General features: G+C 37.2%; 1 protein-coding gene across 1 annotated transcript in view; it reads left to right on the forward strand.

The window, feature by feature from the left end:
• Nucleotides 1-17,983, forward strand: part of LOC110840877 (NADP-dependent malic enzyme-like) — an 80,375-nt gene that overhangs the window by 11,010 nt on the left and 51,382 nt on the right. The window contains exons 2-10 of the mRNA XM_087358464.1: nucleotides 8,560-8,718; nucleotides 10,099-10,280; nucleotides 10,668-10,848; nucleotides 11,532-11,660; nucleotides 11,753-11,935; nucleotides 13,304-13,529; nucleotides 14,219-14,361; nucleotides 15,097-15,267; nucleotides 15,907-16,030. Coding sequence (XP_087214590.1) covers nucleotides 8,560-8,718; nucleotides 10,099-10,280; nucleotides 10,668-10,848; nucleotides 11,532-11,660; nucleotides 11,753-11,935; nucleotides 13,304-13,529; nucleotides 14,219-14,361; nucleotides 15,097-15,267; nucleotides 15,907-16,030 — 1,498 coding nt within the window. The remainder of the gene's footprint in view (nucleotides 1-8,559; nucleotides 8,719-10,098; nucleotides 10,281-10,667; nucleotides 10,849-11,531; nucleotides 11,661-11,752; nucleotides 11,936-13,303; nucleotides 13,530-14,218; nucleotides 14,362-15,096; nucleotides 15,268-15,906; nucleotides 16,031-17,983) is intronic.

Raw genomic sequence — 17,983 nt, forward strand, 5'->3', positions numbered from 1 at the left:
ACAATTTCTCAATAAGAATGACATTACATTTATTCTTTACTAAGTCTTCACAGAACGTCAAGCAAAAAGTTCCTTCCTTTCTCCATAACTGCATCTCTTCAGTTGAATCAAGCGTTGCGCATGCATGTTTTATGAAGCTTATCACCTGAACGCATAATTTCTAAAGGACCTTGGTTGAAATAAATTTTATGCTCAGCCTACACAAAAGTCATACAGACATTGCCTGTTTTAATCTAAAGCTCGTATGTATCTTCAAATTAGCATCATTAGCTCTTTGTTTTCAGATATGAAACCTCTTTATTTAGTATACCAAGCGTCTGTTGCTTTCTCCTTCCATGACGTATCTTCGCGCACTTCGTCAGCCTACAAGCGACGCTCTACGTCGTGGTTGAATCCTCGTCTAATTGTTGTACCCAACATCTCTCAAAGTATAGCACCTTTTTGTACTTCCCACGCATTCATGCCTCCCAAAAGAAAGATAAGCTATGTTAGCGATGTAAGTAGAAATGAAAAAGGTGTGAAGATAGGAAATAATGTACAATCCATTAAAAGGTAGGCCTACATGCTGTCAGAATCCACAGTCTTATTTGCAACATGTCGGTTTTCAAGCGTATCTCAGGACGAAATCCTTTCTGAATATGGAGGCATGTCTTGTATATGTTTCAACATACCTGGTGTAAATTTAATCAGTCACAAAGTATATAAAAAATTTCATTTTTTCCATCTTTCATGTTCAAGATCTTGGATGCATGTTTGAATCATTGTCCATTGCGTAAACACACAAAAAAATTTGTGATTTAGTAAGTATGAAAGTTGTTTCTAGCGATACCACAACGTCACATAATATAATTACTACAGAAACACGAAAAGGTTAATTTTCTTGAACAAAAGTTGATATTTATTATAAGCAATAGTGGAATTTTCACACTTATTCCAAAATATTTCATAACGACCATCATTATCATATGCAAATAAAAATAATGCTCGTAACAAGAGCGCAATATTTGCTTTCTTAACCGTATTGAGGGTTGCATTAGACCATCATTTTGATTTATGAACCAGAAACCGGTCGTGACTCAGTAAAATGATATATTGAAATACTATTCTGTTGTACTTGGTAATAGTTTTAGGTCTATTTTCGGAAGCGTATTTATATTTAGTTATGTAAAATTGTATATTGCTTGCATAGAATGATTAGCGTCGATTGTTGATGAATTGGAGAGAATGGGGAATGAATCGGTGTTGCTCCGTTTAAGGGCGTTCTGCCTGTATTCGTTCGGAATGACTAAGGAAATTAGCTAACAAGCGCGCTGTCCACTGTTCTAACTGGTTATCTACAGAATACGTCAGTAGTATTACTAATTACAGCGTCATTTTTGTACCAACTTTTGTTCGGAAAAATATGAAGTCCAGGGGAAAACAACAACAGCAAAGTGACATCGCCTGTCCGTTCTTGTGAATTATGCATAACATTACATGCAGTTTTCTGTTTAGACTCTTTGGCGCTATTCTGTTCTTCGACCTTCGGGTTATGTTCCATGCGTCCTAGTTGTAATCTTTCTTCAGGTGTGGTGCGCACATATACAACTAAAGGCACTGTTCAATAGCATGAGTCATGGTGAATGAGACCTTGACTTTCTAGCGATATTTGAGAAAATAACTGGCAAGATCTTAAGAGTTCCCTTCTGTGGATGACTTAACTATGACTCTCTGTTATGTAGAATGGAATGAGAAATTTCAGAGTGAATATGAACTGGAGCTTTATTTCATGTCCTACTTTACAGTTTTTTTTTAGAAATGTTCCACTTAACTGTAAACAGGAGTTAAATGGATGAATGGATGATTGTAGCTTACAAAATTAGTGACCAGATGAAATATACTATCGCGACATTTCCTAGAGGGACTGGGGAAAACTACGAATAACCTCAGTCATGAGAGCCGGTCTCCGGGCTGGGATTTGAACCCGGGACCTATCGAATACCTAGCAGAAGAGAAAACTACACAGTTGCGACTCATAATTATCAAATGATGTCACTGTTTTAAAATTAACGACCAATTTCGCATCAGATATGTGAATTGAACCTCATGGGCTAAGAAAAACTATTCGTCATCAGAATTATGGTGCATTCTAATCACTAAGTTTTGAACACAATATTATGTTCAGTAGAAGTTTTTAGTTTTTATATGATATTATGCACTATTTTAGTGAAAACTACTTCGTTTTCAGGTTTGAAGATTGGGTTTCGAATCTTATCTATTATTCCAGCACTTTAACACGCGGCCCATTCTGTAAATCCCTGACTGAGGTTCCCAGTCAAACATAGGACTGTGTAAACCGTGGTCGTTTATCGATTTTAAGTATCGACATTCTTTTCGGACGTGATCGGCGAGTGATAATGGGTTAATGTTATTGACCAGTCACTGACGTAGTCAAGATTTCAGGATTGAAGGGGACAGTGTGATATAAAGTGAATCTTGCGCCCGTATTATCTGCAATTATAATTAAATTACGCTCACCCACAAAATTTACTGTAGTGAAATCGATATTAGCGAGGATTACGTCTCGGCAGAGATACTAAGGACACTTGTGAGCATTCAGAATGCCTAGGTGTAAATAACACATCTTAAAACTCTGTATTCTAGTCTGGTACGGATTGCGCCGTTCCAGTCTTATTTTAGAATTGTTTTCAAAGTACACACAGGGTCACCTTCCGTTTGTCGGTACATTGCTGAGATCAATAGTCATCATAAGGGTAAAGCTCATGACGTAAACAGCTGACTAGCTAGGGTCTGAAGTACGATAAAGCTCATAGGATGAACCAGACAGTAGTCGGATGCGGATGTCTGCATTTTTGACATTGTCGCTCTCGTTTCAGACTAAATGTTTGATCAAGTAAAAGGTTGGAAGTGTGTGATCCAGCTCTGAGAGACATTTAACTGGATAAAAACACGAAATATTTGGCTTCCCTAAGAAAATATAGAAATGTATAATCACAAATGTCGCCATTATGTTATCGTCTTGAATCCAGTTCATGCGTCTGAGATTCAAATGTTGCACTTTTTGTGACGCTTATAATACATGTTCTTCCGTCCGCGTTTTACGACCATGAAAAATTACGTGTACAGCGGATGTTTTATGGTAATATATATAAATCAATAGTGATGATCACAGTTTGAGATTTGAACAATAACAAGCATTTCCTTAATATCTCATTTAATTTTAACATAAAAATCACGTATTAAGTTATTTTGTTTCAATTTCAGGGATGTCCGTGTATATCTCGAGACAAAATTATTACAGCGGAATTACAAGCTGACTTTTTTTGTGATTCCTTTCGGCCCCTGCATTATTTCTGGGGAATATCTTAAAATATATTACGACCACTTGTCTCCACGTCCTTTCCATCACTACATAAGCTATGAGTTTGAAAAGTGTCGTTAAATAATCCAAGTCAGTCGTTTTGATATGTTAATTAATAAAACTATTCTGTAACTACCGTCGACTTCTTCCCAGTCTGGCAGTAGAAGGACAATTTTACTAAACAAAGTATTTTATCACATGATACAGTGAACTTAACTTGACACTATCATCTACGTCACCTCAAGAAAGAGAGTCATTTGATTGTATTATCACCTGCCTAGCGCTATCTCTGACTTTTATGTACTAGACTCCTTGGAGTTTGAACCTGGTAACCAGCTCCAGTTAATTTCAATGCTTGGGTAAAGCATGATATTCAAAACAAGACACTCTTGTATGTCAATCATGCGTTTACTAATAATCGCTACCATTGCCAAGCAATAGACTCGTGAACTTTGGTCGGAAAACTCGTATAAAACAATAACTCATCGAATGTGGCTCGAACCGTCGAGAGTTAACAAGTAATTTTGCCTGTAAATGGCTTTACTAACCTGTTTGTATTTAACTGGTTTGAATACTCCTGAAATTTGTGTACAGTGTGCATCATAAGTAAAGATAAACTGTCTCTGTAACGTAATACAAATGTCAGCTTTTATATCGCTTCAGATAACTAAAATAATAAAGCTTAAAATACAAAATGCCATACACCACTCACCATCTATTAGCCATTGAGGGAAATTTATACAGAAAATGTTGTTCTATCTGTAACAAGATGGTGAATTTCGATAAACGGATTTTTTGTCAAATATCAGTCAGTTTATGCACACTACTTCAAAACAGTCGAAATACTAAAAGCAATGCTCAACTTTTATATGAATTTAACAGATATACGTCGTATATCTGATGAGGTTATTTTGCGTCAATTTTAATTACTGTGTTCATATGTTAAATAACTCGGTTGAACTAAGAGCAGTCTTGACATATCATTTCCCTCTATCTGCAGCAACAAACGTTTCACACCGAACGACCAAACTCATAACTGTATCTCGGTATTTATGTAATAAAAATTGCTCGGTGAGCCATCAGTATCACCAAAGAAGTTCGCCTTACAACCAGCAACTCGAAGAATCGCCCCAGTATTACTACCGAGCAGCCTGGTGTACGTATAACGGTAGAGATCCCGATATCTGATTTGGAGGGTTCTTGTTCGAACATCGTTCTGAATAAGATCATCCTTTTCTTCTTCAGCCCCTCCAGTCAAATTCCCGCTTAATACTCCGACATATGAATTTTGAAGTTAAAAGAACAGTTTAAACTCAAATAATGCTCAGTCTCATGCAATAAAGAGCTTCGAAGTAAATCGAACACTTTAACTCCCACGGTTGTTGTTTCCTGTTTCACATAGACCTATTGTTTACGAATTAACATAACCTTGCATGTTTCAAACTATAAGTTAATGGAGGCCTCTGTCCTACTCCCCCCTCACGCCTCTCTGATAGTAATTGCCGATCACAGTTAATGTCCTCCTCGGTAACGTGGCATGACTTACTGGTGCGTTAAGCCAGCATTACTGGCCGTGATGCCTTATGTAAGAAGGGTCTCACCGACGCGAATTTCACTACGCTTTCTTAGTCCATCTTTAAATGGATATTTCGAAAACAGATTCAGCAAACATTGCTTGTTATATTCTAGTGTGTTGAAAACTCTGGGGTTCGAAATAACACTTTTACGTACATAACGTCACATAAATTAAGAACCTATAAATACACGCATTAATCATTAAAATACGTCCCGCGCCGTAGCCGCGAGGTCTGAGGCATCATGCTTCGGACCGGCGATACGGAATGCGCGCTTGTTCGAGTCTCGAGGGAGAAGAAAGTTTCTCATGAGCTTTCGACCAGTGTATGTTATCGGTGCCAACCCAGCAACGTGAGGAAATTGGGGAGGTACAATGGGTAGCGTATTCCGGTCATGAAAACTAGCAATTCCTGGGGGTTCGTCGTGCTGACCACACGTCACCCTATATCTGGTTGGATGATCGTTCACCTCTGCTTAGGCATGTGAACGTGAGGCCAGCTGTCAAGCTAGTCGGCTTTGTCTCTCTGCAGCTGTTACGCCACGGATTTAATTTAATTTAATCATTAAAATACAAGCTCATTATAGACACAGGAGAAACAAAGTAGTTTCAGAGTATTACAACTAAATCCATAGAGCAAATAGTCGCTCGCTCAGTCACCTTCCTTTCATGGAATCCAAATGTTCATTACCGTATTCACAAAATCCCGAAACAGACCGTTTCCTATCCTGAAACACATTAATCCTCTCCACAGCGTTACACTTTTTTAGCTTTGAGATCCATTTTAATATTATCCTCGTATCTCTCGGATCTCTTAAATGATCTTTTTTCCTTCCAGTTTTCCGACTGACGTTTGTGTTAATTTCTTATCTTTGCCATGCTACATGTCCAGAATATCTGACCGGTCTTGATTTTATCTCCCAACGCACGCCGAAGCCGAAACTAATATTTAAATTACTGTGTTACATTGCACAGCGTAATATTTAAGTTCGTAATTGGACGGTTAATACATGCAGCTGGCTACTGACAGGATTCGTATGCACCTTTGGTGTTTCTCAACCGTGGTACAATAGTGACTGTCGAAAGATAATAGTAGTAGGCCAATCTTTTACCATTTACGTCAGGGGTTTGTGTGACCCGCGTAGTAGCACCGCCTAAGTCGGATATTTAAAAGAATGCTTACTAAAATAGCAAATGGACATTTGAATATGATTGAATAAAAGATGTGTGCTAACGTGTATGCCATAGTTAGTTGGCAATTTTTTTTAGTAAATTACCATGAAGTTTCACTAAATTGTCCTTTATAACCCGGAGATTAGGGGGTTAACAAGAAAGAGTGAAACGGTCCCTGATCTTAAAAGACTGAGAACTGGTGATTTAAATGCAAATTTATAGAAATTATATTTAAGCCTTGAAGTTTGTATCATCGTTTTATCAGAAAATATAACTCTGAGGTCCTTATAAAAACACGAGTATTGTGCTACGAAGTCTGGTCGCTGTAATTTATAGTGGGCAATGGTTTTTGCAATAAATGATTTATCTTGTGTCATATTGCTAATCTGTGTTAATTTCAATCTGAAATATAAGTTTTCACAGTGAACGACAGAAATGAGTAAATGTATGTCGTAATTTAGGATCACCTATTCGATCATGATACGCTCTTATCACCCTTCCGTGATTAGGTCTACTGTGTTGCATAGCAACAAGGTTTTATTTTATAAAGTGGTTTGCGAAACTTTATGTCCGTTTGTGAAACAATCGTGCATGTTACTTCATCGCGTGGGTTGTAATTACTAAGTTGTGAAGGACAGGTGCTCCCATTACAATCGATAATTTTATAATTAGAAGTATATAGGATGAGTGGCGCGAATGTTGCTGGCATAATTCATATCTCAATCCGAGAACACGGCTAATAGCCCTAACTGGAGAACCATCTTCGTCCTCGTCCTCAGTGACGAAGTTGGTTCTCGAAACGTTGGTGTTTTTTTTTCATCTAGCCACCTTAAACGTCTGGTAGCCCGAGAAGAATATATTTAACTTCGTCGCCGTGAAAGCATCAGATCATACAAAATGTATTCGTCTCAGACAGGATAGGCGAAGGGAAAAGTCTATGGAAAAATCTTACGAGAAGAAGAGATAGGATGGTGGGACACATTCTGAGGCACCCAGGATTGGTTAATTTGGTAATGGAAGGAACAGCTAAAGGGAAGAATTGTAGGGGGAGACAAAGATCGGAATATGTGACGCAGATTTTTGAGGATATGGGCTGCAAACAATATGTGGAAATGAAGAGATTGGCGCAAGATAAGCGAAAATGGAGGACCGCATCAAACCAGTCGAAAGACTGATGACAAAAAAAATTGACTGAAAACCTTATAGCACTTAGCTGTGAGTCGTGCAGTTCCCGCCGGGAGCAGGGAAGTGACACTTGCGTTCAATTTTATAAGTGAATGCACTATAGAAGGAAGACCTTGTAACGTATAGGCCCAGCTGATTAGTCTTTAGCACGAGTTAATTTTCGAATTACGTTCTAGCTGTGGAAATGCTCACATCCCAGGAACAAACTGGAAGGGTTTTTTTTATTTTTTATTATTTTTTTCCCCCCAACTCAACGTTCGTTATTTCGCCACGAAGCAGTCTTTTGTTTGACGAACATAACAGTGAAACGCGGCACCAACACTGTTGTCTGAAGGCGTGCAGTAAACTGTGACCATTAAATTGCATGAGCTATCGTTGTTTGCACTCTGGCAAAATGAGGATGTTACTAGCTGATCCGATTAGTAAGTGCTAATTTATGCATTCGTTATTTCGTGTTTAACGTCGTAAATGTTCTTTTCAAAAACCGTAAATAATATCTGCTTCATGCATTTATGGTGTAATGTTTAGGCACAGATACTCCTATCTTCAACTTCAAACAGCAAAACCGAAACACTTCAGACTCCTATAGAGACATGAACGAATTTCAAAATGGATATTGACATGTGATGATGAGCGTAACAGTCAACATGGGGTATACATTCCCACAATATTCTGAACTGGTAGAAAGTTTACTATAATTAGGCATTAAATGTACGTGTGTTAGTGTAGTTCTTCTCGCCCTAACACATGTGATCCTACTTTTGATGAAGTTGATATTACTATGAGTAGTAAGAATTGAAATTAACTACATTTGAAGTTATTAACAATGTAGCAGAATTGATCCAAGCAGGAAAACAAATATTACATTCTGGAAGTCCATGAATTTATACTTTTAACTTTTTAAAGCACAGTTGTAACTTTCATGTACCAACTACCTTAATATTCAGCAGTTGTGTTTTGCCCACAGAGTGTATTTGAGTTTTGTATGATTCTAAGAATAAACAGGCAATTGTGTCTTTTGGGTTATGACACCCTAAGACAGAGGTGATATGTTCCTCCAAATATTTAGTTAACATTATTACACAGTGTTACAACCCAGAAAACCACAACCATTCCCTTTTTCTTGTTTTATATTGTTTTCTTGCCATTCATTTAGCTAGAATTCTGCACTTATTACAATTTATCATCATTCCTTCCTGCTTAATATGTTTTTATACAGTATATCCCCAACACAGTTAAACTAAAAGGAAACTGTTATTTCTCCTAGGGAATGGCTTTTACTCTTGAAGAACGCCAGGTGTTGGGAATCCATGGATTGATTCCTCCACGGTTCAAGACTCAAGATGAACAGCTGGAATTATGCCGTCTTAATGTGGAAAGATATCCTGAGGACCTCAACAAGTACATCTATCTCATGGGCCTACAGGTAATAATATAGCAAAATCATAATGCTTCAATGTCAATGTCAATGATGAAACATTAGAAATTCTAATGATTAAGTACATTTTATAATAAATAACTTGAAGCATGCTCAAATACACTTCTGTATTGCAGTCATGTGAATTTGGTAATGGATCATGTGAAGTGAAGGTAAAGTTATCCCTGGTGTTTAAATAAGCACTTCAATATGCAGATGCATCGGAGAGTGGAGGTATAGCTCCATGAATTCTTAACCTCAGCACTAGATGGCACTGGATCATGTAGTAAACTGCTAAACCCAGTAAAATCATTTGAATGACTTTGGCAATCAAACCATCATGAATATAAAATCCAGTCCATTGAGAACTTATATATAGCACTAAATGCTATATCCTTTAAAAAATTCTTTATTACACTTGTATATGTCGACTAGTCATTCCATAGTAATGTGAGTTTCAAACTTGCATGTGTTTGTAAATAAGCTAAGTTCTTTGTGTTGAGTTATAAGCTGGAAAACCTAAATTTAACATTAACAACCCAAAATCTGTAGGTCTGGAAGTCAGTGTGAAAGAATAGTAGGCTTTATGAGTCATGCCTGGAAGTCCTTGTAAACAATGTACTAATTTGTAAAAAAAATTACCATTACCATTTCTATGTATCCCACCACTTATTTCCAGAACTTGGTCAACTAGATTTTTACCAATAAAAATCTTCTACTTATTGATACAATACCGCCACGGTAGTCTAGCGGTTAGAACGCTGGCCTTGTAATCCTGGGGTCTTGGGTTCGATTCCCGGCGGTGCCCGAATTTATAACTTGTGTTGGGCAAGGCCGTGGAGTTTTCCTCCGGGGGCTTCCCCGGTTTCTCCGTGGCATCCCAACAATTACTCCTTACACACAGAAGAAGGCAATGGCAAACCACTTCTGTATCACCTGCCTAAAAAACATATATGAACAAGTCCCAGTCCGAGAAGAGGATGGAAGGATCCTGTTCATAATATGTCGCCAACCTCCTGTAAACGAGACGGCGTAAGAAAGAAGAGAAGAATGATACAATATATAGTGTGTACTACTCCTTTCTTATCTTCCCAGTCCTTGACAACTCATGATTAGTAACTATATGAACTAATAAATTCTAAAATAGGTTTGCACAGTTCAGCAAATATTCTGAATCATGATGGTATCCTTATTTTTTAGATGACTTTTCAGAGGTAAATGATGGGGAAGGCATGTGGAAAAATCCAGTCTGGATTATGCTTAAGATTCATGTCAATGGAGACCCCTATCAATTTGGTTACTTGAAGCATCTTTGTTGCAACCTACATGAATCCATCTTTCATATTACTGCTCCATTTTGTAACAGTTTTGCATGTTTATATTTTTCAGGATCGAAATGAGCGTTTATTTTACCGCTTTCTATCAGAGAATGTGGAGCAGCTAATGCCCATTGTGTATACACCTACCGTTGGTTTGGCCTGTCAGAAATATGGTCTCATATATCGAAGACCAAGGGGACTCTTCATCACCATTCATGACCGTGGACATGTGTACGATGTCCTCAGAAATTGGTAAGGTACTGACATTTGCTAAGGAGTTGAGCTCGAGCCTTATGATACTACATTAATATAAACATTAATCACGACGATTTAAATGATTACAAATACATTTTGAAACCAGATATGTGTAAGATGACATATTAGTCAATAGCAGTGCCCATGCAGAAAGTAAGTTATATTTTCCATGTCCTACATGACTATTTTGGGGCCCTGGAGTAGAAACTTTTTTGGAGGGCTTTATTAGAATTAAATATATTTTGAGCTCAGTAGAATTTTACCCTTTCTTTATGATAATTGAAAACTACTTATAGGCCAGTGTATGAATTATGTTTCTATGTCAATATGAAGAACTTTGTTTATGCTTAGATAGTAAAAAAAGGCTTGAAACTGTGTTTTCAGGCCTGAATCTGATGTCCGTGCCGTTGTTGTAACTGATGGAGAAAGAATTCTGGGACTGGGAGATTTGGGTGCATATGGTATGGGTATTCCTGTGGGCAAGTTAGCCCTTTACACAGCTTTAGCGGGCATCAAGCCACATCAGTGTTTGCCCATCACTCTCGATGTGGGCACAAACACACAGGTGAGCAGTTGTCCTGTAAGAATTTTCTTGTTTAGTGTCTAAGAGAAGAGACATATGTGCAGAAGGAAAGATAACATTAAAATGGATTTTAAATATAGAGAGAGTGGAGGTGTGCACTGGATTTTGTTGGTCCAGTGATAGCCACTTGTGGTCATGGTAATGAATATTCCAGTTCCATAAACGTCAACTGAGTAACTACTACCTTCTGTAGAAAGATCCTGTTCTGTGGAGTTTGCTGTAGGCCAGAAAAGAGACTTGTATGAGAATGGGCTCCCAAAGATTTCTGGATCATCTTGCTTCTAATGCAGTTCACTTCATCAAATTTAATCACGAGCCTATAAAAATAATTACATTTACATAATTAATGAATGTGGTACTCCTTTTGATTATTAGTCTTTATTGAATATGTGTCAGAACTTACACAAGATCTAATGGCCATGTATCACAGTAAAGTCCAGCCAGCAGCCCCTTATTTCAGAGGTTTAAATCCAATATACTTGTACAGCAAATAACATACATTTATATCGTTCTTTATTTTTATTTGAATCTGAGTGAGCAGAATCCACACAGTAATTTTCTTATGCCTGCAGGATAGTGAAATGCAATGAAGAGGAAAGTTTAGTCATTCATTTTACTTAGGAATAAAATCAATTAATAATATTGATTTATGTTTCTTATTTCAGACACTTCTGGATGATCCACTGTATATAGGCTTGAGGCACAAGCGAATTACAGGTGCTGATTATGATGATTTCATTGATGAATTCATGAGGGCTGTTGTAAAGAGATATGGTCAAAATACTCTAATTCAGGTGATCACTTATCATCACATTAACTTTAACCATGTGAAACAAGGTGTCTACTACATAGAAGTTTTAATTTATATTATTTTATAACTTTTCAGTTTGAAGATTTTGGAAATCATAATGCATTCCGTTTACTGGATAAGTACCGTGAAAAGTACTGCACTTTCAACGATGATATCCAAGGAACAGCATCAGTTGCTGTGGCTGGGCTGCTTGCTTCTCTCCGCATTACCGACACTCGTCTGTCAGACAACATTATCCTTTTCCAGGGTGCTGGGGAGGTGAAGAACTTGAGAAATAATTTTAGAGAATATAAATAAATTATTCAAATTCCTGGGCTTATAAATGATAACTTCTTAACTACAGCTTGCAAAAATGTGCAAAAGACAGGATGTTATTTTTAATGTTTTGTCAATAACTTGTTTTCCAAAGAAATTAATATCTCTTCCAAATAACAAGGCATTTCAATATCTGAAAGCAACATTCAAACTAGTTTACTCCACTTCATACAAGAAGTTATTTAAAATTCAAATCAGTTAGCTTGAACATTTATAATTTCAGTTAATTTTTATTGTTGAAATGTTCATATAAATAATGCAAACTTTTATTGTTTTAAACAGCTATCAGAGTTTCTCTGTATAAGGGTGTATTATACAACTAAGTTCTGGATGTTGAAGAAAAATGTGCTCAGAAAAATTTTTGGACCTGAGAAAGAATATAAGAAATTACATAATTCAGAGCTTTATAATTCTGTTGTTAAAGAAATTTAAATCAAGAAGGATGAGATGTGTGGGGAAGGTAAGGCTGTGAAATGATTTGGGCTAGCACATAGTATTATCCACTTTTGGGATTTTCCAAACATTTAACAAACATGTAAAAAAATTCAGATTTCATGAGAGTAGAAAATACCTTGCCCAGTTGAATAACTATCAAGTGTTCATAAAATATCCTGCACTGTGAAGTCAGTTATATTGTGTTTTGTATATAGTTTTCAACACAAGGTATATTAGGTTACAGTCATCCTATCAGAGATTGAACAGTACCCATTTTTATGAGTTCTACCAAAAGAACTTAAGGACCATTTTAATATTGAAAACTATTAGGAAAACTTCTTGTGGCTAATTAACTTGATCTAACCTTATCCTCAGGCAATATGTGTATGTAAAATTCTAAGTACATCTTCAATGAGGCAGCAAGAACAGAACGATATAAAATAACTTGATGTCATTCACACAGATTTTACTAATGAATTTAACAAGATTGTTAGTATACAGTGTTCAATTAAGAGGCACGTTTGCAGAAGTTATAAATGACGGGCATAAGCAGAACTAAATTGACATGGAATGATAACATTGCATCAAAACAGTCTTATGCTCTCATGTAAAGTAGTTGTTACAATTGTCCAATCAAAATGAAAACTGAAATGACTTGGCAAGTTTTTCATAAAATTTAATCAAAACTGATACATCTGTTCTTTAGTTAGTCTATCTGCATGGAGATAGAGTGATGAACAGAGTAATTTTAACAGGCACTCCAACTACATAACCGTAAACAAAAGAAAGAAATTCAAGACTCAGCCGAAGGGGTAAATGTTCCATTTCAGACATATGCTGATGTTTACATAGATTCTTGCTTTACCTCTTTTACAGGCTTCCTTGGGTATTGCTCAACTGTGTGTAATGGCAATGCAGGCAGAGGGTACATCAATAGAGGATGCCAGAGACAAGATTTGGATGGTAGACTCAAAGGGGTTAATTGTTAAAGATAGGCCAGAAGGTGGAGTAACAGGTCACAAGGTGCATTATGCCAGGAACCATACTCCCATCAAGAACCTCAAAGACGTAATCAGAGAAGCAAAGCCTTCTGTTATCATAGGTGAGATTTTAAGTGCAGCATTAAATATATGTCTGAAGCAATTTTTCTTAAGCAGATGCTGTTCTTATATAGTACCTTAAAATAGGTCACAAGAACTTCCTCCATATCCTTTCCAACTCCAGTGGTGATCAAATTTTGTATGTACATACCTCAGTCCTTGTGAAACTGCAGCCCTTCGCATAATGTGCTTAAAGCAGTTTTCTCTGGCATTGACAAGTAACCAAAGTTCCAGGTTGGTGAATACATGTTGTAACACGAATGGATGAATGGTGGCAATCTCCTGGTAAATGTTTTCTGCGAGGCAATCAATCAGTGGTGTGGTGCTTGTTCAGTACACCTCAGAGGAAGTATTTGGGTATTTTGAGATAACCGCCCCTTTTTCAAAAAAGTCTTCACTTTCCATTTTGCTTACATCCGGTGTGTGACATCTTATATGATACAACTTGAAAAAGGGCAGGGTGCTATTTTACAAGGACTGTGATATGTACATGCAGAATATGATACACAGCGGTTCATAAACAGTGGTTTTATTGCTGAAAGTCTTCGACCTGTAGCGAGAGGATCACAGGTATTAAATGAGGTTAATTGTATAATGTGTTTGAAATACACAAGCTTTGAAATGAACTGTAAGCAGGAAAATAGAATTTCTCCCTCAGATACACTGTCAGTTGCAAATAATTTACTAACAGGTGCTGCTGCCGTGGGAGGAGTTTTCACCCCAGAGATACTGCGTGATATGGCCTCCTTCAACAAGCGCCCCATTGTGTTTGCTCTTAGCAATCCAACCACAAAGGCTGAATGTACAGCAGAGGCAGCCTATACAAACACTGATGTAAGTTTACTTATCACCTCATAATTCCTGTCTTTCCATCGACACCTTCGTTGGAAATAATATGAAATAGCAGCATTAAGCTACATAACTGAATTAACTCTTCTAGCTTGTTTAGCATCAATTTGTTTTGTTGCCAAAGAAAGAATTCAAGTAAGAAGATTTAAAATATTTATAATTTTCTGAAGTTGGTTAGCACTAAACTCAATGAAAGGAAACTGAACTGAATCTTTATAAAATTATCTGATGATACTTGTTTGACAAAACTCCATTAAACAGTCCTTGAGAAGCTAATAGTACTTGTAAATGGATTATTTATACCCATTTAATGTAAGAACATAAGTTGAAGAAATAAATCACGATCTAAACTTGAGAGTTTTCCAGAAATATACAAGAAATTTCTCAAAGAAAATGCGTCATATGTGAAAAGTTAAATTGTCTTAAGATTATTATGTAAGTTTTATATTTGCTTTTCATGAAGTAAATATATTTCTTTCTTTTATTGGTAACATTGATTTGGCCTGCTCTCAAATGATTATATTATAAGTAAGAGAGTAAAAATTATATTATAAGTTCCTTCCAATTTATTATTGACTGATCATTACATAATTTTATGCTGTAGTCTGAGTTACTGACAGCATTGTTAAATAAACCACAAATTCTTAAATTACATTAAAATTGTGTTGTTTTTGTGTCTTCTTGTGTGTATCATTGAAGTTAAATTTGCATTTTGTGCAGGGCAAGTGCGTATTTGCAAGTGGGTCTCCATTCCTTCCTGTTAAATACAAGGGCCAAATCTTCTTCCCAGGACAGGGAAACAACTCATATATCTTCCCTGGTGTTGCTCTGGGTGTCATCTGTACTGGCATCCGCCACATCAGTGATGAGATTTTCCTAATTGCAGCTCAGGTAGGTGATGTTTAAATAACACCTGGTCCTACTATTGCCACTAGCCAGGTGTGAGTAATGAATGCTTTCAACATATAAATTCGTTGTTTTAACGTAATGAAAAGTAAATATGTTGAGTAGAAATCTTGCTTTTAGAGTTAAATATATAATAGTTTAATATAAATTAAGGTGTTTAAAAAAAAAAAATCTGTGGCGTAACAGCTCCAGAGAGCCAAAGCCGACTAGCTTGACTGCTGGCCTCACGTTCACATGCCTAAGCAGAGGTGAACGATCATCCAACCACATATAGGGTGACGTGTGGTCAGCACAACGAACCCCCAGCCATTGCTAGCTTTCTTGACCGGATTACGCTACTCATTGTAGCTCCCCAATTTCCTCACAATGCTGGGTTGGTACCAGTCCCATACACTACAGAAACAGAATGTAGAAAGAAAAGAGAAGCATCCGTTCCCCAAGTGGCATTCAGATTTACAGTCCCATTGTTTTAGGAACTTCAGACCATGTGCAATGTGGACCTCATGGCCACTGGGACCAGCATTCAGGTTTCCAGTATTCGTAGGAGCTTGGCTGTCAGAACAACGCCCACTGTAAGATTAGACAAATGTATTTTAAGTAACCACTCCTAACTTTAACTTGCAGGCTTTGGCTGCTTTAGTGTCTGAAGAGGATTTGGACAGAGGAAGCCTGTATCCACCACTCAACACTATTCAAAAGTGCTCTCTTAAGATTGCTGTTAAAGTTGCTGAATATGCATATGAACATGGTAAGCTGCATGTGAAATTATTACTGGACATTCTTATGGGCATTAATGGGCCGTACTGCATGCAAGACATCTCCTTAAATATAATTCAATGAAAATTAAAAAAAGTTACAAATATGTTAAATTACATAAAATAAAGTCAGAATACCATCACAGTGTCTCTATAGGACACATATAATATTCTTTAATATTTCTTATATAATTATTTACTTGATCATTGAATGTGATGTGATAATATTTTGGTACCAGCATACATTTAAAATTTTAACAAATGTCAGTTGATTTTATAGTGTAGTATTTATTTGAATATTTAAGGAACTGGCTGACATATTTTGTTTATTACATACATTTAGCATATTTTAGCTGTTTTATATTCAGATGTGTTTCATTCAAAGCTGTTTTGATACTTTTATAATTTTTATTTTTCCCAAAACAATTGCGAATATTCAAATTCAAAATAATTTTCAAAATTTTCGAAAATGATTGGTTTTGTGTGCGTTTTAGACAATTTCCATCATTTTTTGACTTTTCGAAATTTTTCAATTTTTTTTCAAAATTCTCCCCTTCCGAAAATCACCTGAACACGTCTGTCCCGGCACATCCCTTCTCTCCTAGACGCAGGTTCTTCCACACACAGACTGCAGGCCTTGGACTCTGCATCACACGCCCACTGCCAGACCTAGTCTCAGCCTCACACGGTCACTCGCGTATTAGGTTTCCGAAGACGAGCTCTCTGCCGGACGCACTCCTCTGCCTCACACGGTCTCTGCCGTACAAGGTCTGCTGACTGTATGTCCAAGTCTTACAGAGACAGTTTCTTGCAGAGACCGTGTCCGGCAGAAACTGCTTGTCAGTTTTCGGAAGGGATAATTTTGAAAAAAATTCAAAATTTTAAAAAAATCAAAAAACGCTGGAAATTGTCCAAAAAGCGCACAAAACCAAAAAAATTCCGAATTTTCAACTTCAAATTTTTTTCGAAAATTTGGAACAATTTTGGTTATGTGCGCGTTTTAGACAATTTCCAGCATTTTTTGACTTTTCGAAATTATTCAATTTTTTTCAAAATTCTCCCCTTCCGTAAATTACCTGAACACGTCTCTGTCCCGGCACATCCCTTCTCTCCTAGACCCAGGTTCTTCCACACACAGACTGCAGGCCTTGGTCTCTGCATCACACGCCCTCTGCCAGACCTAGTCTCAGCCTCACACGGTCACTCGCGTATTAGGTTTCCGAAGACGAGCTCTCTGCCGGACGCAATCTCCTCTGCCTCACGGTCTCTGCCGTACAAGGTCTGCTGACTGCATGTCTAAGTCCAAGTCTTAGAGAGACAGTTTCTTGCAGAGACCGTGTCCGGCAGAAACTGCTTGTCAGTTTTCGGAGGGGATAATTTTGAAAAAAATTCAAAATTTTAAAAAAATCAAAAAACGCTGGAAATTGTCCAAAAAGCGCACAAAACCAAAAAATTTGCGAATTTTCAAAATTCAAATTTTTTTTGAAAATTTCGAAAAATTTTGGTTTTGTGCGCGTTTTAGACAATTTCCAGCATTTTTTGACTTTTGGAAATTTTTCAATTTTTTTCAAAATTCTCCCCTTCCGAAAATCACCTGAACACGTCTGTCCCGGCACATCCCTTCTCTCCTAGACCCGGGTTCTTCCACACACAGACTGCAGGCCTTGGTGTCTGCTTCACACGCCCTCTGCCAGACCTAGTCTTAGCCTCACACGGTCTCTCGCGTACTAGGTTGCCGAAGACGAGGTCTCTGCCGGACGCATTGTCCTCTGCCGTACAAGGTCTGCTGACTGCATGTCTAAGTCCAAGTCTTACAGAGACAGTTTCTTGCAGAGACCGTGTCCGGCAGAAACTGCTTGTCAGTTTTCGGAAGGGATAATTTTGAAAAAAATTCAAAATTTTAAAAAAATCAAAAAACGCTGGAAATTCTCCAAAAAGCGCACAAA

The sequence above is a fragment of the Zootermopsis nevadensis genome, unplaced genomic scaffold (assembly GCF_977971745.1).
Source record: "Zootermopsis nevadensis isolate Lab colony 2312 unplaced genomic scaffold, Znev_1.0 Znev_ptg000030l, whole genome shotgun sequence".
NCBI lineage: Eukaryota > Metazoa > Arthropoda > Insecta > Blattodea > Termopsidae > Zootermopsis > Zootermopsis nevadensis.